Source organism: Mustela lutreola, chromosome 14 (genome assembly GCF_030435805.1).
Source record: "Mustela lutreola isolate mMusLut2 chromosome 14, mMusLut2.pri, whole genome shotgun sequence".
NCBI lineage: Eukaryota > Metazoa > Chordata > Mammalia > Carnivora > Mustelidae > Mustela > Mustela lutreola.
Window position 1 is genome coordinate 73,926,554 of NC_081303.1, and position 19,979 is coordinate 73,946,532.

Sequence of the window (19,979 nt, forward strand, 5' to 3'; positions counted from 1 at the left end):
GTGTTCGTGCCGGTCAATGCGCTGGCTGCGGTGATTGGCAGCGACCCGGAGGGTAGCGGGTTGAGGTGTGAGCCTTGAGGAGGCAGCGTTTTCTGGGCTTCTCTCTGCTTCTCTCTCTCCAGAAGGTTCTGCCGGTCGCCCCAGAGCTGGGTACCGGGCTCTGCATCGCGCCGCCATGATGGGCCATCGTCCGGTGCTCGTGCTCAGTGAGTTGGGGGGAAGCCGGGGCAGGGGCCCCCTTCCGCCCCTTCCCTCCGCGCTTGGCCGTGGGGCCCCAGCCGGGTCCCGCCCGGGTCGGGCCGCGCAGCCTTCCCGTCGCCTCGGAAGCCCCCGCCGCCGCTCCCCGAGTGCCCCGACCGGGTCCCTGGTCTCCCTGGCCCTGGCCGAGCCGCCGGCTGCGGGCACTCGCGCTCTCCGCGCCGCCGCGCCCCTGCTCGCGTGGTTTTCGGTGCGGGGCTGGGGAGTGGGATGTGGCCCGGCGCGGCCCGGCCTCGGCGCCGGGGCCGGTGGGGCCGGTGGGGCCGGTGGGGCCGTGGCCGCGGGGCCCCGCCGGCTCGCCTGGCTCGAGCGTGCGGCCCTTACTGGCGGCGCAGGAGCCTGTCCCCGTGGGGTGGGGGGATTAGGTGCCGGGCGGGGGGCAGCGGCCGGAGAGGGGGTCCGCGCACAGCCGGTGGGACCCGCGGTCAGTCTCCGTGACGGCGCCCCGGGGTCCGCTCCAGCGACGCTGCGGGGTCCGGCCTGGGTGTGATTCGCCCCGCGGCGACCTCTGCGCCGCGATCTTTCCTGCGGAGTGTTCCTGGATTCCTCTCTGAGGGCCACCTCCATTGTCCTCGCTCGGGCCGTTCCCGTTTTTCGGGTAACTTCTGTACCCCGTACAAGCTCTCGTCCCTCCCTTACGGGTTTCGGTGCGCAAATGCAATAACGCGATTTCCTCCGTTTTCCCTGTCCCTAGGAAAGAACTGTTTTTAGAAAAAAGAAAAAAAAAAAAGATTTCACCGAACTGGGGCAAAGCCGCCTTCGTTCTGATGAGTCTGCCGGACAGTCCAGGCGGGACTTTAGTTACGGCGACCTGAAACGGGAATCCAAATGCTGAGGGTCCCGAGCGCGTAGATGAGACGGGACTGGGTGAAAATTTTACCCATTTAACCTGTAGGGAGTCTGTGGTCAGCATTAGGTTGGTCTGGTTGGAGCCACGGGCTTGTCTCCATGGGGAGGGCCCAGGGGCAAGTGGTGCATCGTGAAGCCTTTTCCAGGTCTGCGTTTATCCCTGGCACTAGAGGCTAGAACCGAGTAGGCCTCCTGTCAGGATTCGTGCTTAGCTCTGGCTGATGGTAGGGGTCCCTGAGGCATTCCTGTTCTAGCCAAGTGTGGAGCGAGCGTGTCTGGTAAACCGAGCCCCTCTCAGAGCATGTTCTCACTGCACAGCACACCGTGGGGGCACGGCAGTGATTGCGCTGGGACTGTCAGTGTGATTCCCTCTGCCCAAGTAGGAAGATAGGGACCCCCCAGACTCCTTCCTTTTTAGCATAAAGCAGTGATTGATGCTTTTTTTAGGTCAGCGGTCCTTTGAGAACCTGATCGCTCTAGAGCCTCTTCCCAGACAAGAACACAGTATCTCCCCATTTTCTCCCAACCCCAGGAGTTCATTCCACTAGGGCCCACTCGTGGACCTCAGGTTATGAATCTGCTGTAAATACGTGAACGTTTGGTTCGTGGGAAGGCGATGGCCAGGGCTCCAGGGTTGAAGTGTTAGGGATTGTTTGTGTGCCAGGGCTTGACATAAAGACGTAGCCACAAGTACGTATATTTACTTTTTTAACAGTTTTTTAAGGTATGTCGACACAATAACTTACACGTATTTGAAGGGTACGGTCCGGTGAGGGTTGACCCTTGTTACATCTGTAACACCTGTGTGTGTGTTTATTTTCAAAGGTCAGGGAATTAGACTTTCTATACGGTGGGTGAATCCTGATCTGTTGCATTTTATTTTATCTGTTTTAGGCCAGAACACAAAGCGTGAATCTGGAAGAAAAGTTCAGTCTGGAAACATCAATGCCGCTAAGGTAGTGTGTCTTTGAAGTAGTTTAAAGTTTGGATTAGTTTGCCTCCAGCTGCCTTCCCTGGTCCTTTTGTATTCATTTGCAGTTAGGCAGAAGAAAATGTCCTTTCAGGCCGTTTCTCTCATGGTGGTAGGTAGAAAGATACTCTCCCGCAGTGAGTTAGGCCTAATACCTGGGCATAATTCTGTTAGTGTATATTGTTTTGTAACCTGCTCGTGTCTGCCTGCCATTCCCCACGAGTTACTTGAGGGAAAGGACTGTCTTCCCGTTGGCATTCCTAGTGCCCACTGTAGATCCTGGCGGGGTACTCAGCACGTGCTTCTGGACGAAAGAGTGAAACCTCCCCGGAGCTGGTTTAGCGCAGTGTGGAGGCCCCTGTCGTGGGAAGAAATGCTAACGTGGACCCGTGGTTACCTGAGTTACGGGAACCGGAAGCTCTGGAAGCCACGTCCCCCTTTCCTGTGAAAAATTCTTTCTGCGTCCACCCTGAAATCACTCCTGGGGAGAAGTAGCAGCCCCTGGGGCTGTGGCGGCCTGTACCGAACGTGCCTTCTGACGCGCGCACTCACGGGCCTTCTGACCGGTGGTCCGCGTCTGTCATTTTCTTTTTGCTAGACCATCGCGGACATCATCCGCACGTGCTTGGGACCCAAGTCCATGATGAAGGTAGGCCTGGCCCTTCCTGCACTTTCTGACTTCAGATTTTTCCTGTCTGTTACCTGGAACAAGTGTAACTTAGGTATGACTTACTTTTGTCCTAGATGCTTTTGGACCCCATGGGAGGCATTGTGATGACCAACGACGGCAACGCCATTCTCCGAGAGGTGTGACTTTTTGTTGAGCTTTCCAGTGTTCGCTTCGGCAGCACACATACTGAAATTGGAACGTTTTGCTTTCTAGGAATTTTATAAAGGATCCGTAAAATTATGTATGCATGATGGTTAGTTTCTTAGGACTGCCGTGGCTTTAAACAGAAATTTATTTTCTCATAAAGTGGAGGCTAGAAGTGAAAAATCAAGGTGTCAGCAGGGCCCTCCTCCTTCCGAAAGCTCAAGAAAAGAATCTGTCTTTGATGCTACCAGCATCTGGTGGTTGACCGCAGTCTGTGACATTCCTTGGCCTGTGGACTCAGTCTCCTTTTTTTTTTTTTTTCTTTTAAGATTTTTATTTAACAGCAGGCACAAACGGGTGGAGGTGCAGAAGGAGAGGGAGAAGCCAGCTCCCCACTGAGCAGAGAGCCTGACGTGTGGGGCTCTATCCCAGGGCCCTGAGATCATGACCTGAGCGGAAGGCAGAGTCCTAACCCACTGAGCCACCCAGGCGCCCCCTGTCTCCTTCTCAGTTGTTATAGGCCATTCTCCTGTTGTGGCTCTGTTAGAAGGACAACAATGATTGGATATAGGGTCTGTCGTAATATCACACATGATCTAATTGTAGATCTTGATTACAACTGCAAAGACTGTGTTTCAGTAACATTCCCATTCACAGTTTCCAGAGGGTAGGACTTCAGCTGTCCTTTTGGAAAACACAGTTCAGCCGCAACACTGGGGCTCCTGGGAAGTAAGCTATGAAAGTAAGAGGCTCTTCTGTCTTTGAGAAACTTGAGTAGTTGAGTTGGGACGCATTTTTCCCTAAAAAGAGGGGGACTTGGAGAGAGGATTCACTTAGATATTTTGGAGACCCCTTAAAATCATGTAAGCTGTGGTAAAACAGTACTGGGTAAGGGAGAGAATATAACAGCTCAAGAGTCAGGACCCAGTAGAGTGGGTTCCGAGGTCTTTGAGTATTGCTGATTCCGTGGCAATCTGTGTTTTCCTTCTCAGATTCAAGTCCAGCATCCAGCAGCCAAATCCATGATTGAAATTAGCCGGACACAGGATGAAGAGGTTGGAGACGGGACCACATCAGTAATTATTCTTGGTAAGAGGACGACAGCAGTGCTGATAAGGGAAGCTCGATTGAAACATGAGGTTTTTTCTTTCCCCCCTTTTTTTTTGTTTAAGATTTTATTTATTTGGAGCACCTGCCTGGGTAGCTCAGTCATTAAACATCTGCCTTTGGCTCAGGTCATGATCTTAGGGTCCAGGGATCGAACCCGACATCGGGCTCCCTGCTCAGCAGGGGGCCTGCCTCTCCTTCAGTCCTGCTCGTGCACGCATGCGCTCGCTCGCTCTCTCTCTCTCTCTCTCTCTCTGTCAAGTAGACAAAATCTTTAAAGATGTATGTTTATCGGAGAGAGAGACAAAGAGATCGCAAGCAGCGCGGAGGGGTACAGGGAGAAGGGGAGGGGCCCACGTAAGACTTGATCCCCATGACCTGAGCCGAAGGTAGACACTTTACCTGCTGAGCCACCCAGGTGATCAAAACATGAAGATTTTTATCGGAAATAACATATGTGTCCTATTTTAATAAGGAAATTATTACCAGTCCGCTAATTACAAAATTTAAATAATTTATTGGTAATTTTTTGTGTATTTTCTCTAAGTGAGCATAAAACATTCATTATAGTGTAGGATGAACTAAAAACCTGGTTGAACAAAATACAGTGTGTTCTTGTCATTCACGGTAAGTTGCATTCTAGAAAGTCACCACAGATGCTGAGTTCGCAAGCGCTAAACCGTCCGTCCTGGAGTAGATCCGTGTCCGGCTCCTTTGAGCCTCTACACACTCTTTAATACCTACACACCTTATTGCATTTGTTTGGGGGGGGTGGGCAGGGGAGAGGCTGAGGGCAGAGGGGGAGAAACCCAAGCAGAGTTCCCGTAGCGACGGGAGCTTGGAGCCTGATAGGGAGCTCGATCCCACGACCATGAGATCATGACAGCTGAAACCAAGAATCAGGTGCCCTCATACCTCACTTAATGTGAGGGGTTTTTTGGTTTGTTTTATTTATTTCTATTTCAATTTTTTAGAAAGGTTTTATTTATTTGGGGGAGAGAGTGATCGAGAGCACGAGCAGGAAGGAGAGAGAACAGGCTCCCCGCCGAGCAGGAAGCCTGATACCGGCTGCAGTCCCAGCACCTTGGGATTAGGACCTGAGCCAAGACCAGATGGTTAGCTGGCTGAGCCACCCAGCCTCCCCTACTTATTTTTAAAGTAATCTCCCAGTTCACCGGGGTGGCTCAGTTGGTTAAGCGTTTGCCTTTGTCTAGGATCATGATCAGGGTCTTGGGATCAAGTCCTGCATTAGGCTCCTTGCTTAAAGGGGAGCCTTGCTTCTCCCTCTGCCTGCCGCTCCCCCTGCCTGTGCTCCCACGTGAGCCAGTGCGTGCTCTCTGACAGATAAATAAAATTATAAATAGAATAAAAAACCAACCAAATAAATAATTTCTACTTCCAGCATGGGGTTTGAGCTCATAACCATAAGGTCAAGAGTTGACGCCTTTCCAAGTGAGCTAGCCAGGCACCTCTCGGTTTGTTTTTTGTTTTGTTTTGTTTTTAAGATTTTATTTACTTATTTTGCAAAGAGAAAGCAATCGCAAGCAGGCAGAGAGGCAGGCAGGGCAACGGGGGTGGGGGTGGGTGGTGCGTTGCAGGTTCCCTGCCAAGTGGAGAGCCCAATGTGGGGCTCGATCCCGGGACCTTGAGATCATGACCTGAGCCGAAGGCAGAGGCTTAACACAGTGAGCCACCCCGGCTCCCCTCAGTTTTTTTTTTTTTTTAAAGACACCCTATGGGGGCTCCTGTGTGGTTCAGTCATTAAGCGTCAGACTTTTGGTTTCAGCTTAGGTCATGATCTCATGGGTCCTGAGGTCAAACCTAGCGTCAAGCTCTGTGCTGAGCAGAGTCTGCTTGAGAGTTTCTCCCTCCTCTTCCCCCTTCCCCTCCGCCCACTTGCACAGGGGAATGCACACGCGGTCTCTCTTTTTTTCTCAAATAAATAAATTATTTATTTTTTAAAGGTTTTATTTATTTGAGAGAGCAAGGGATCATGAGTGCGGGGAAGGATAGAGGGAGAAGCAGAGTTCCCACTAAACGGAGCCCAGGGCGCCTGGTGGCTCAGTGGGTTAAGCCTCTGCCTGTGGCTCAGGTCATGATCTCAGGGTCCTGGGATCGAGTCCTGCATTGGGCTCTCTGCTCAGCGGAGAGCCTGCTTCCCCCTCTCTCTCTGCCTGCCTCTCTGCCTAACTTGTGATCCCTCTGTCAAATAAGTAAATAAAATCTTAAAAAAACAAAACACAAGACTTGATCCCAGGACCCAGGGATCATGACCCGAGCCAAAGGCAGATGCTCAAATGACTGAGCCACCTGGGCGCTCCACAATAAATAAATTTTTAAATAAAAATAAGGACACATTATGTAATACATGTTGCTGATTCATTGAACTCACAGCCAGTAGCACCGTAACTCACGCCTGAACGAGGCTTTTGTAATGTGTTTTCTCTGTAAGGCACGTCACTTTTCTTGCACTTAGGAAGGCTGGGCTGGACTAGTGCTATGCTTGGGCCAGTTTAAACAGTGAAGTCAACAAAATGCACAAAAATGTGAACCTGTATTGCATAAAGTGTGGGAGCTGAAGCAGGGCAGGGCATTGCATTGCGTGACTTGAGTGTTCATCTCAGCACGTGTGTGTGAGTGACAATGAAAATGCCCCTGATTTGGGGCTCAAAGATAACATTTTATATATTTATTTGACAGAGACCATGAGAGGGAACACCAGCAGTGGGAGTGGGAGAGGGAGAAGCAGGCTGCCTGCTGAGCAGGGAGCCCGATGCAGGGCTCTATCCCCGGACCATGGGATCATGACCTGAGCCAAAGGCAGATGTTCAGCAACTGAGCCATCCAGACGCCCTTACAAATGACATTTTAGCCAGTTGTGCGGGTGACGAATGTTGACAATGAGTCTTGACCGTACATATTTTAATAACATCTTTCCATTTTCTGTAGGATCATAAAGGATCAGTTCTGAAAATTTGACGTTGCCTTTATTTCTCTGTGTGTTTTAAGTCAATGGAGAAATGCTTATAATCAAGGCATTTATTTTATTTTATTTTATTTTTTATTTTTTTTTTTTATTTTTTTTTTTAAAGATTTTATTTATTTATTTGACAGACAGAGATCACAAGTAGGGAGAGAGGCAGGCAGAGAGAGGGGAATACAGGCTCCCCGCTGAGCGGAGAGCCCGATGCGGGGCTCGATCCCAGGACCCTGGGATCATGACCCGAGCCGAAGGCAGAGGCTTTAACCCTCTGAGCCACCCAGGTGCCCCAAGGCATTTATTTTTTAAAATCTGATTTCAGTAATACATTGTTGAGGAAATCACCATCACCCTATCTCTCTTCCGCCCCCCAGCAACCCTCAGTTTGTTTTGTGAGATTAAGAGTCTCTTATGGTTTGTCTCCCTCCCAATCCCATCTTGTTTCATTTTAAGGAAATGAACTCTTTTAACAGATGTCAGTTAATGATGTTGGCCCACATGTCTGGAAGTAGAGTGCATATAACAGAATTATTGTATGAACTTTTAAAGTGATGTTTTCAGTTATTTTTAGGAAGTACAGAGTTGGGTGGAGATGTAGTGTGTCACCACCAACTAAGCACTTGGTTATTTTTTGACAGAGCGTGAGCTGGGGTTGGGGGGCGAGCAGAGGGAGAGAGGGGGGCTTCAGCGGACCCCCTGCTGATCGGAGCTGGACTCAGGGCTCCGTTCCTCTGGCCCTGAGATGACCTGAGTCGAAACCCAGGGTCGGATGCTTAACCTGGAGAGCCACCCAGGTGCCCACTAAGCATTTGTTCAGACCCAGTTCTCTTTGAGGAGTGAAAATTAGGTGTGGCTAGTTCTGTGCTTGGAGGGAAAATTCGGAGGATGCAAGAAGGAAGACAGACTTCATGTGTTTTCCCACTGTTTCGTGGCTGCAGATGAGCAGTAGTCACCAGGCAGGCTTTCCTAGCTAATAACCTAGTTAAGTCTCCCGGAGAGATTAGGGGGTTAAGTATCCATGAGTCTAGGTAGCTCTGATAAAGAAAACCCTGGTGTTCCTAGAGTCATTCTTCTTTGAAGTTGTCCTCACTGTTCTCTAACAGGCCATACCTTTTCCTAAGTGAACTTACTCCAGTGTATTTTAAAATGCGTATTTCTGGACGCACCTGGGTGGCTCAGTCAGTTGAGTGTCTGACTTGGTTATGGCTCAGATGATGATCTCAGGGTCGTGGGACCAAGCCCCGCATTAGGCTCCACACTTGGTGCAGAGTCTGCTTGTCCCTCCTCCCCTTCCGCCCCTCCTGCCATGTGTGCACACGCGTGTGTGTGCGCTCGCTCTCAAACTGAATAAAGTCTGTAAAAAAATAATTGCTTGATTATTTTAACAGGTATTTTGGTCACTTAGGAATTGGTGTAAGGTATCGAATTCAAACATTCAAGCACGTGCCAAAGTACATTTGTTTTTGTTTTTAAGATTTTATTTATTGGACAGAGACACAGCGAGAGAGGGAACACAAGCAGAGGGAGTGGGAGAGGGAGAAGCAGGCTTCCCGCTGAGCAGGGAGCCTGATGCAGGGCTGGATCCCAGGACCCTGGGGTCATGACCTGAGCCGCAGGCAGACGCTTAAGGATTGAGCCACTCAGGTGCCTCTCAAAGAGTACACTTGTGAACCTTGACACATTTGTGTACATTTTTTTTTCATTTGTGTACATTTTAACAATCAGTGTTAGTGGACAGGTAGTACAAGCAAATTGTACAAAAGATCTTTTTTTTTTAATTGTTACAAAAAGTATATTTGTCTCTCCAAACTTTTTTGTTAAGAAACAGACTTGTGGGGCGCCTGGGTGGCTCAGTGGGTTAAAGCCTCTGCCTTCGGCTCAGGTCATGATCCCAGGGTTCTGGGATCGAGCTCTGTATCGGGCTCTGCTCAGCGGGGAGTCTGCTTCCTCCTCTCTCTCTGCCTGCCTCTCTGCCTGCTTGTGAGCTCTGTCTGTCAAATAAATAAATAAAATCTTTAAAAAAAAAAAGAAGAAGAAGAAACAGACTTGTGTGTATATGTGCATCTATATCTATTTGTGTGTGTTAGAAAATAAAGACAAATTTTTTTAGTAAGGGGATGTTTCACAAATAATCTCAGTAAATTTTGTAAAATTTTTGTGGTTATGCTTCCAGGTATAAGGTTTTTATGTGTATTTTTGTTTTTAGTACAAATGGTTTCTCTGCCTCCCAGGTTCCGAGAGAATCATAAACAAGTCCATTTTCCTTTATATGTTTTTCCTTCTGGAGTCTTTGGGGGGGAAAATGTCTCCTTTTGCTTGGAAAACTGGTGACAAACGCTGATCTTGAAAGATCAAGTGAATAAACTGTGTTCAATCTTCGATCACTTAAAGCATGTCTGGTGAGGGTATTTTTTTCATGGATTGCCTTGTATAAAGTATAAAATTTGGATTACAAAAAAATTTTATTAACATTCCATTGGCATAGGTTTTGGGACCATCTATTTTAGGGAAAATGATAAGGTATTTTTAGAAGTCTCATGAAGTTGCCTTGAAATCTTGGTACTTTATTAAAAAAAAAACACGATGGCTTGTGTGTCTCTTTTCAGCGGGGGAGATGCTGTCTGTGGCCGAGCACTTCCTGGAGCAGCAGATGCACCCAACGGTGGTGATCAGTGCGTACCGCAAGGCCCTGGACGACATGATCAGCACCCTTAAGAAGATCAGGTATTGAGATCAGAGCTACTGTCAGCCGTGGGGGCCTGGAAGATGGAGGTGTTCTGCGGTGGTGAAGGAAGGCGCATCACCAGGGCTTGACACTGTTGTCCTGTATGCAAGGAGGAGAGAGGAGGACAGCAGAAGACAGAGGACAATGACACAGGGCACGGAGCGGACAAAGGGAGTTGGGTTCAGTTCTCCCACATGTCTTCGGGTTACATGCAGTTTGCTTGTTCCCCTGTTAGGGGCTGCTATGGAAAATGTGTAGCAAAATAGACCCACCTTCTCAAAGCTTAGATGCCAGTGGGGGGAGTTAGTTGAAGAGTTGGATAACTAATTATTCAGGATTTAATACTAAAGTGCCCTACCATCACGTAGGATTATGACTCATGCAGTTAATTCTCTAGTAAAATGCTGAGGAGGGCGGTAGCCGGCAGTCTTCCATTAAAGTCAGGAGGAGTGGGACTGAAAATCTGTTTGAGTCCCATCTAGGAATTCAAGAACTTGCTGTTCATCTGCTGTGTACTAATAGGGTAACGATAGGAGTGTGGAAAGGCAGGACTTCTAAAATCAGAGGATGTGAGGTCATGACATAACGCAGAATGTCCTGGGTTTAAAAATTCTGTGTAAAGCCTCTACTCTGATGTGGTTGGGTTTTTGGTGCATAAGCCTCGAGTAACTTGGCGAGCTGTGTGTTGTAGTACCTGCTAAGAAACGGACTGTATGTTAAAGTCTGTCTAGCACTTTCAGGGAATGTGGTGTTGTTTGCCTGAAATTAATTTTATAAAGTAAGCTGTAAGAATGTAGAGATAACCAAAGGATTTATTGAGTTTGTGGAGCTGAATTGATAGTTTCTCTTATCAAACAATAATTGTCTGAATGTCCTAGGTGATACTTGTCGAGCTGTTGTTTCTTCTCTAAAATCCATAATTCTTGGGGCGCCTGGGTGGCTCAGTTGGTGAAGCATCTTCCTTCGGCTCAGGTTATGATCCCAGCGTCCTGGGATTAAGTCCTACCTCGGGCTTCTTCCTCACTAGAGTCTGCCTCTCCCCCAGCTCATGCTGTCTCAAATAAATATTTAAAAAAAATAAAATCCAGGGGCACCTGGGTGGCTCAGTGGGTTAAGCCTCTGCCTTTAGCTCGGGTCATGATCTCTGGGTCCTGGGATTGAGCCCCGCCTCAGGCTCTCTGTCAGCGGGGAGCCTGCTTCCCTCTCTCTGCCTCCCTCTCTGCCTACTTGTGATCTCTGTCTCTGTCAAATAAATAAAAATCTTTAAAAGAAAAATCCATTAATTCAAGAGCTATGTAATGATAGCATAGCATATGCCTTACACTGTTACATGAAAATTCGGTTTAGGTGGTGTCCAAGGTATTGTAGAACTTCAGTTTTATGGCTGCAGATAGTCTCACCACATACAGGTGTGTGCTGCTGTTAGGAGAGGCTGAACACAAACACGGCATGTGGTTCACCACGGAATCAGCTGCTTGAGGATAGTGCGGGCCGAGGGGGGTTACCAGGACGAGCTCTTGGCATTTACTAGTGGTGGGATAAGGTGTCAGAGGCAAAATGTGTTTTGACCCAAGTTACAAAGTGGAGTTTATTTGGTTGAAGCAGAAGATAAAGAACACACCATTTTTCTGTAAACTCTTAAGTCTGGAGGGTCGTCAGGCATGAGGAGACACTGGTCGGATTTGAGATCGCTTCCAGGGACGGCTTAGTTGCAGTCTTGTTGAAAGTCACGGGGAGGGACAGTTCTGTCCGTTGCCCCCCACCGGGGTCCCTAGGCTGTAGATGAGGGACTTCCTCGACCGTCCGAGCTGTCCGCTGAGCACACTGCCTGCCTCTTCCTCCAGTACCCCTGTGGACACCAGTAACCGAGACGTGATGCTGAACATCATCAACAGCTCTATCACCACCAAAGCCATCAGCCGGTGGGCCTCGCTGGCCTGCAGCATCGCCCTCGACGCCGTCCGGACGGTGCAGTTTGAGGAGAACGGTCGCAAGGAGATCGACATCAAGAAGTACGCCCGGGTGGAGAAGGTGAGCTCGTCCGCGCGCTTGCAGGACGCGCTGCTTCCGAGCGGGAGTCGCCTCACTAGGCAGGACCGAGGGTTGTGTTTTTATAGTTAGAACATTTGCTGCCCAGAAAACTGCAGCTTGAAAAAGAAGGTACCCAGGAGGTGTTCCCAGAATAGTTCTGCTGCTTTCAGTGCTGTTCCTCCGCAAGGCTTCCGGGGGCTGGAGGAGGGCTTCTCGGTGTCTCTGTGTCTGGGCCTCTTGGTGAGGCTTTCACCCAGGCCCCAGAAAGCGCTCCCCAGCTCTGCTCCTTGGAGGACCAAAAGTAGCATTAATAGCCGTGGGCCTGTAGGTGGAGCCCCAAGCCTAAAACATCTGAGAGAATCTTTGCGAGTCCCTGAATTTCTCAGCGTCTCCGCTGACCTTCAGATCGGGGTCCTGGTCCGTGATTGGTGTGCCTCCTGGAGGGAGAAGTGTGGTTACAGCTGTTTTTGACGTTCAGGGAAAAAGCGACGTCAGAAACCTGCATGTGCTCATTCGGGAAAGCCGAGTGTCTGGGAAGGGAGTTGAGAACTGGCTGCTCTTGGTTGTGGATGAAAAGTGGGTCTTTTGCTCAGATACCGGGGGGCATCATTGAAGACTCGTGTGTCCTGCGGGGAGTCATGATTAACAAAGACGTGACCCATCCCCGAATGCGGCGCTACATCAAGAACCCACGCATCGTGCTGCTGGACTCCTCTCTGGAGTACAAGAAGGGAGAAAGCCAGGTGAGGCTCCCGGCCCGCCTCCTCGCCACTGGGGGAGGACTCGGACTGCGAATAGGACACGGAAGTAAAGGCGTGTTTGTTACCCTGCCTGCTGCGTCCGCAACCTACATGTCTACTTTCTGCTTCCCACGGGAACCCTTTCCCGGTGTTGGTGCTGATTCTGATTTCCCTTCACAGCTGAGGGATTCAAAGCTCAGAGAAGGTAGATTAATTGAGGAACACAACCGTCCCGGCCAGGTCAGGGTTTGAACGCAGCTCTGTTGGCTTCGGTTCCATACTGCCATGCCGCCTCTCCTGACACGAGTAGAACATAGGGTCAGGGGTAATTCAGCTTGGGAACGCCAAGGAATTTTCAGAGGGAGGAGGTTCACCAGGCTTTTACTCTGTGTGGCTAGAATAAAGTAACAGGCTCGTTAACGCAGGCATTGGGAGGAAGGTGTATTTTGTTGGCGGGAAGAATTAAGACCCAGATACTATGCACACTGACGGGCTGGAGGGAACGTTGCACTAGGGTCCGGGACCTCAGGCCACAAACTCCCCTGAATGCCTTTGCCTTTGACACTTCCACTTAACGTGTAATTAAACATTAACACGGAACCACACCCCTGAAACCAATGAGACATTATGTGTTAATTTAAAAAAAAGGAAAAAAAGTGAAGGCATTCAGCTGCAGGGCTGGAGCTGAACGGGCTCCCGAGGGCTGGGCTCCCGGCCAGCAGGCCTCTCGGACCTGTAAGTCCGCAGCTTTCTCCACCTCACAGACTGACATCGAGATCACGAGAGAGGAGGACTTCACGCGGATCCTGCAGATGGAGGAGGAGTACATCCAGCAGCTCTGTGAGGACATTATCCGTCTGAAGCCTGATGTGGTCATCACAGAGAAGGGCATCTCAGGTAGGACTCCATTCGCTTCCCCTCCCGGTGAGCAGAAGAGGGCGGCTGCCCCCACCGCCCCCCGTTGGCGTGGACCGAATGTAAACGCGACGGTGTGGGGTACGTTGGGGATGACACCGGTTCAGGACCCAGGATTCCGGTTTCCAGTTTGACGTCTCTGTTCTCGGGTTTACAGATTTAGCTCAGCACTACCTCATGCGGGCCAACATCACAGCCATTCGCAGAGTCCGGAAGACAGACAACAACCGCATCGCCAGGTGAGTTGGCCACGTGAAGATGAGATTCCTCCTTCCCGTGTGTTTTCCTTTTGGAGCTTTATAATGTGGTTCCTGTTACCTGAAAAGGTTTAATGTAGGACACAGTCAGATTGGGTATTGATGGGCATAACCTGGGCTTAGCTGTGTGCTGTCTCCAGAAAGGCTCCGGACCCGCAGCTGCCTGCTGCTGGCCAGTAGTGACAGGCTCAGGCTTAGACGTCTTGGTCCCTGCCTCAGGGTCTGTCACAGCCTGTCTGTGGTAGCTCAGCCTAGAGCACGGCTGTTGGATTCCCTGACTGGATCTTCAGCTGCTGGTCATGTAGCTTACGACTGACTCGCTATTTGCAGATTCTGTGTTCACATACCATTCGTTTCTGATACTAATTTTTATTTTAAAAAGCTGAGTCCACCCCAGTATCAAATATCAGACCCAAGTCAAGTGTTATACTTCCGCCAGCTCTGAAAGGGCTCTGAGTGCGCACGGCTACAGAGGGCGGACCGTGGGCCCGGGAGTGGGGGACCCGGGCAGGTGAGTTCCGTGCTCCGTGGAGTGGAGTCAGACGCACACTCACGGACTCCCTTTCCTCCCTTCTGGACTTCGCGCTGTCTTGAGTGCAGTTCCGTTACTGGCCTGGAGCTCTCATTGGGCCTTGCGGGACGCAGCGCGTCTGGAAAGGACTGTAACGTGGCGCACACGGTAGAAGCGCCCGGGAGCACATTTGTCCGATGCTGAAGGGCCACAGAACATCCTCGGGTCAAACTGCACCTGCTTGTCTCATTGTTCCGTGTATTTGCAGTTTATCAGCCCTGTCCATGCAAGGACACGTCACATACACGTGTTTGAGAATCTTACTGCCGGGCAGCCAGGAGCTCCCGCGTTACGTAGCCGTGTTTCCAGCAATCCACTTCGGGCCTTACCCCCAGCCACTGGCCTCCGGCTGGGAAGATGAGTAGAAGCCCCCAAAGTCACATGCCCCCCCCCAATCTGGTCAACAGAGCTTGCGGGGCCCGGATAGTCAGCCGGCCAGAAGAGCTGAGAGAAGAAGATGTTGGGACAGGAGCAGGCGTGTTGGAAATCAAGAAAATTGGAGACGAGTACTTCACATTCATCACCGACTGCAAGGACCCCAAGGCCTGTACCGTTCTCTTGCGCGGGGCCAGCAAGGAGCTGCTCTCCGTGAGTCTGCCTTGGGGGCGTGCGCGCCGGAACTGGGTCTTCCTTTCTTTCTTTCTTTCTCTCTTTTCTCTCTCTTCTTTCTTTCTTTCTTTCTGATTTTATTTATTTATTTGACAGAGATCCCAAGCAGGCAGAGAGAGGGGGAGGCAGGCTTCTTGCTGAGCAGAGAGCCCGAGTGGGGCTCCATCCCAGGACCCTGGGATCATGACCTGAGCCGAAGGCAGAGGCTTTAACCCACTGAGCCACCCCAGGTGCCCTGGGTCGTTCTGTTTCTTGAGAGAGGCCCCTAAGACCTAAAATCCTTCTGTTGCCCATTCATAGCCATTTAATTTTTGATATGTGGCCACAAATATCTTCTTTTTTAAGTGAATAATAATTTTTTTTTAAGATCTTATTTAGTTGGGGCACCTGGGTAGGCTTAGTCGTTGTATGTCTGCCTTCAGCTTGGGTCATGATCCAGGGTCCTGGGGTCAAACCCACATCAGGCTCCCTGCCCAGGGAGAAGCTGCTGCTCTCTCTGCCCCCCCCCCCCCCCCCGCTTGTGTTCCCTCTCGCTGTGTCTCTCTCTGTCAAATAAAATCTTTAAAAAAAAAAAATAAAAGATTTTATATGACACGAGCACAAGGAGGGGGAGCAGTAGGCTGGGGGGAGGGGAAGCCGGCTCCCCACTGAGCAGGGGGCCTGATGTAGGACTCGATCCTGGGACCCCAGGATCACGACCTGAGCCGAAGGCAGACATTCAACCAACTGAGCCACGCAGGCGCCCTGAAAAACAATTTTTTAGGGGCATCGGGTTGGCTCACTGGATAAACACACAGCTCGAGCTGGAGGTCATGAGTTCAAGCTCTGCCTTAGGTACAGAGATTACATGTGTATGTAATTTTTAAAAAATTATTAACTACAAAAAAAAACACATAAAATTTACCATCTGAACCATTTTTGAGTATATAGTTCCGTACATATTTACATTCTCGGGCCACAGATCTTCAGAACCTTGTCATCTTGCCAGACATACCCCTTCGGCAGTGACTCACCATTTCCCCGGGAACCACTGCTTCCTTATTTCTTAAGCTGACGTTACAAATACCACTTTTGTCCCAGGTTAGGTAACTTACCCAAAGGTGCACAAGCAGGGCCTATGGCGCCCGGCTCCCGCAGCGCCGTGGGAGGAGACGGAGGGGGACTGCTCTGTGTCGCCTGACTTCACCCCCCGCCCTCTCACACACCTGTAGTCCCTGTGCTTCTGCGAGGCGCAGGGCGTCTGCTCTGCCCCACAGTGTTGTAGGGACCTTTCCAGCTGCCCTCCTTGATGGTTTACCAGACGTGGCAGTTAGGGAGCCCTCGAGTGCCTCTGATGTGTCTCTGAGTCCCCAGCCTTGGGCTTCATGTCATCCGTTTGCTTTCCCAAGGAAGTGGAACGCAACCTCCAGGATGCCATGCAGGTCTGCCGCAACGTCCTCCTGGACCCCCAGCTGGTTCCGGGGGGTGGGGCCTCGGAAATGGCCGTGGCCCACGCCTTGACAGAGAAGTCCAAGGCCATGACCGGTGTGGAACAGTGGCCATACAGGGCTGTTGCCCAGGCCTTAGAAGTCATCCCTCGCACCCTTATCCAGAACTGTGGGGCCAGCACCATTCGTCTGCTTACCTCCCTTCGGGTGAGTTCCTTCCCACGCTTTGCTCCTGACGGGGTGGGCAGAGCTGCTTGGCCCAGGAGGATGGTTCACATCTGTGCGTCTGGCTCTCCTGACAGCTTGTACCTTCAGGTGTCCCCTCTCTCTCTCCGAACACTCGACGTGTTTGCAGTCATTGTCATTCCCTTGTCTCATGTCACTGTTTTTGCCTTATTACCTCATGTTCCTGCCCACTTGTTTCTGGGGTTTTCCCTTGAGCTGTTGATACTTCTTCCGACTCCAGGCCAAGCACACCCAGGAGAACTGTGAGACGTGGGGTGTAAATGGTGAGACAGGCACCTTGGTGGACATGAAGGAACTGGGCATCTGGGAGCCGTTGGCTGTGAAGCTGCAGACGTACAAGACGGCAGTGGAGGTGAGGCGCCTGAGTGCGCTGGGCTGCGGGCGGGCACACCCTGGAAACCAGCGTGTTGGGCTCGATCTTGAAGGGGGGGCTTAGAAGACAGAGGGTTCTCGGAAGGTCTCGCAGAGTATCCTTTTCTGTACTCCCCTCTAGCTCATGCAGAAAGCAAGGTGACCCCACAAGATGTGGCCCTTGCTGAGGGAGAGCTGTGTTTTCCGTGCCAGGCTCGGTCAGGGTAGACGGCAGATAAAATGCTAACTACGTGGAGGAGCTCGGTGTTGGGTTTTAAAGAAAACAAGCGCTCTTGCGGTCTCTGCTGACCTCTTTGGGGCTGTGGTTTTCCCCCAGACGGCAGTTCTCCTGCTGCGGATTGATGACATCGTCTCGGGCCACAAAAAGAAGGGGGATGACCAGAGCCGGCAAGGCGGGGCTCCCGATGCTGGCCAGGAGTGAGTGGCCGGCACCCAGACCTCGACGCAGAGCCGGTGGAGGCTCCCTCTTCCCTGAGCCAGACCGCCAGGGACACTGTGGATGTCTTTGCTTGGAAGGGTTCGGGTTGAGGGGCAGCCCAGCCCCTTTTCTGCCCCAGCTCAGTTTGCAAAAGGCACTGACATGTAATTCTTCTCTGTTGTAAGCTTTCCATTTAATTTAGTTTGCTTCCGACGATTAAATCTAAGTCATTTGAGACGGTGGTTCTGTGTTTTTCAGTCTCGAGTCTTATCTCCGCCTCCTGGTGAAGCGGGAGGAGGAGGAGACCTTACTGGGGAGGAAGGGAGACGGGAAGGAGGCAGGCACCCGTCTCCTTGAAGGCGTTTTTCAGACTTCCCAGCAGATGCTGGTCGGGAAGACTCTTGGAATTCAAAGGGTCGGACTTCCCACTGGAAGCAGCACCGCCTTGTATAAAGGGCCCAGAGAACAGGAGGAACCTGTCCAGCCCCTGGGTGTTCCCGCGGGGGTTGTGTAGACAGCAACACCCAGTGCACGCCACAGCTCAGGTGTCTGCCCTAAAGAGCGTGAAGCTGGGGTTTTTCTGTTGTTCCCTTTAACTTTCAGAATCCCTCGCGTCTTACCTGGAATGCTTTTCTTCCTGACCGCGTCTGTCCCCCGGCCTGCTGGCGTGCCCTGGCACGCTCCGGTCACCAGAGGGCCTCTGCCTCCTTGCTGGCGGTCGTGGAAGGTTTAATTGTGTTTCATGCTTTGTTCTTATCCGGACAGGAAAATAACGGCCAGGGATGCTGGAGGCCAGGTGGGGCCAGCCTGTGATTTCTTCAGGGTCCGTGTTGGCTCCTGGGCCCTCCACATCCCCTTTGTCCTTAGGAGTCATAACGGTCAGCCCTTCCCTCCTCCCTGGCCGCAGGCCTTAGTCGTGCTGGGCGGCGTGCTCGGTAGAAGGAGAACAGCACACAGTGCCTCCTGCCCAGCGCGTTCCAGTCCGCGTGTGTACTCCGGTCTCCACGGAGACCCCGATCAGTCCCATCCCCTTTCGCACTGGGGCGTCCGACTGGCACAGATAAAAGTCGAGTCAAGGGCCACAAAGCTGGAGAAGGCAGGCGAGCTAGCTGTGGGCGGTCTGGCTCTCGGCAGGCCGTGCCCACCGCAGGAGGCATGAGGTGGTCCCTGGTCTGTTTGCCTCCGGGGCCCAGCGTTGGCTCAGCCCCCTCTGAAGCCCTTGCTCCTCCTCCTGCCCTGCGGCTCTGGAACAGGCCCGCCCGTCCTGTGCCGTCCTGTGCCGAGGGCCCTGCCTCTGTTTAATTCATCATTCCTTCCGCACTCTAGGACCTTAGGGGCGAGGTAGACGACCCTTGAAGTGGTGCTCATGAAGACCCTGTGGGTCTTTGCTCCCTGTTGCAATTTTCCCCAACGTCCATTCTGGCTGCAGTTGTCCCTGCCGGGTGTCGGGGTGAACGCTGGGGGAGCGTGTGGTGGCCGGCCTGCTGTGCTCAGACCCTTGTCCCTGTGAGCGCCTCTGAGCCGGACTCCCGGCCAGCTCCTCCTGTCCAGGCCGGCTCCGGCGTTCCCAGCCTCTCCCTGCCGCGCAGGCTGCCTCCTCCGTCACCACCCTGTGGGCCCGTGACCGCAGCTTCGCAGCTTCGCCACCTCCTTGACTGGGCGTGCCACCCCCCATGCGTCAGAACCGGCCACATCCCGTTTTCCTCCTGTAAAGCAGCATTTTTGTGTGGTGGGGAGGCTGAGCTCCTGACCACTCAGGCAAGACACCAGTCTCTACTTCACCGTGTCTTGGTAGCTCAGACGATACAATCACTTGTCTCAAAAATGAGTGGTTTTTGGGTTTTTTTTTGTTTGTTTTTAGATTTTTATCCATTTGAGAGCAAGCATGAGAGGTGAGGAGGTCAGAGAGAGAAGTAGACCCCGCGGAGCCGGGAGCCCGATGCGGGACTCCATCCCGGGACTCTGGGATCATGATCCGAGCCAAAGGCAGTTGCTTAACCAACGGGGCCACCCAGGCGCCCTCAAAAATGAGTTTTTTGAGAAAACTTGAGTTCATCCCAGAGGAGCCATTTGGGGGGAAAATAAAATTAGATCCCTACTTCATTCCCGGTTTCCAAAATTACTTCCAGGCAGCTGAAAGTTTTCAATATAAAAAAATGAAACCAGAGGAAAACCTGACATTTTAGAATCTATCCGTGTTGGGGAGAATAATGAACATTGTGAAAAAGATGGTGGAGGCGTTGGGGGCAGTGATGCTGGTTCTAGTACAGAAGTGAACTTGAAAGAACGAGCACTTGGCGGTCAGGAAGGTGGGGCCTGCAAAGAATCAGGCCAAGGTGTAACCCCAGAGGAGTGGCCAGCCTCCCTCACCGGGACAAGGCGGCGAGTGTCAGACCCTCCCACACAGGGCCTGGCCGTGAGAAAGCTCACACACTGTCCCTGGGATCAGCCGCGCGTAGCTTCCCTATCTGGACTCCGATGCGTACGAAATGCTGTCGGTACAGGGGTGGTCACGCCTCAGTCTGCCGCCGCGGATTGCTGGAAACCACCTCGGCTCTGGGAAGATGTATCCGGGGGACAGGCCCCCGCGGCGAGACGCGCGAGTGGAGAATGCGCCGGGAGGAGAGGGCAGCTGACAAGGCACACGCGGGAGAGCACACGGCAGGTCGCGGTTTGCCGCCGTTTCACGG

At 51.7% G+C, this 19,979-nt stretch overlaps 1 protein-coding gene across 1 annotated transcript; it reads left to right on the plus strand.

The window, feature by feature from the left end:
* The first annotated feature begins 47 nt into the window (after positions 1-47).
* On the plus strand, positions 48-17,524 carry CCT3 (chaperonin containing TCP1 subunit 3). The gene is made up of 14 exons (XM_059145579.1): positions 48-206; positions 2,002-2,063; positions 2,676-2,726; positions 2,822-2,884; positions 3,884-3,980; positions 9,585-9,702; positions 11,548-11,734; positions 12,328-12,477; positions 13,239-13,371; positions 13,547-13,628; positions 14,625-14,805; positions 16,215-16,460; positions 16,720-16,851; positions 17,188-17,524. The coding sequence occupies exons 1-14, from the start codon at positions 176-178 to the stop codon at positions 17,290-17,292; spliced, it is 1,638 nt and encodes a 545-aa protein (XP_059001562.1). The 5' UTR covers positions 48-175; the 3' UTR covers positions 17,293-17,524.
* Positions 17,525-19,979: the final 2,455 nt, after the last annotated feature.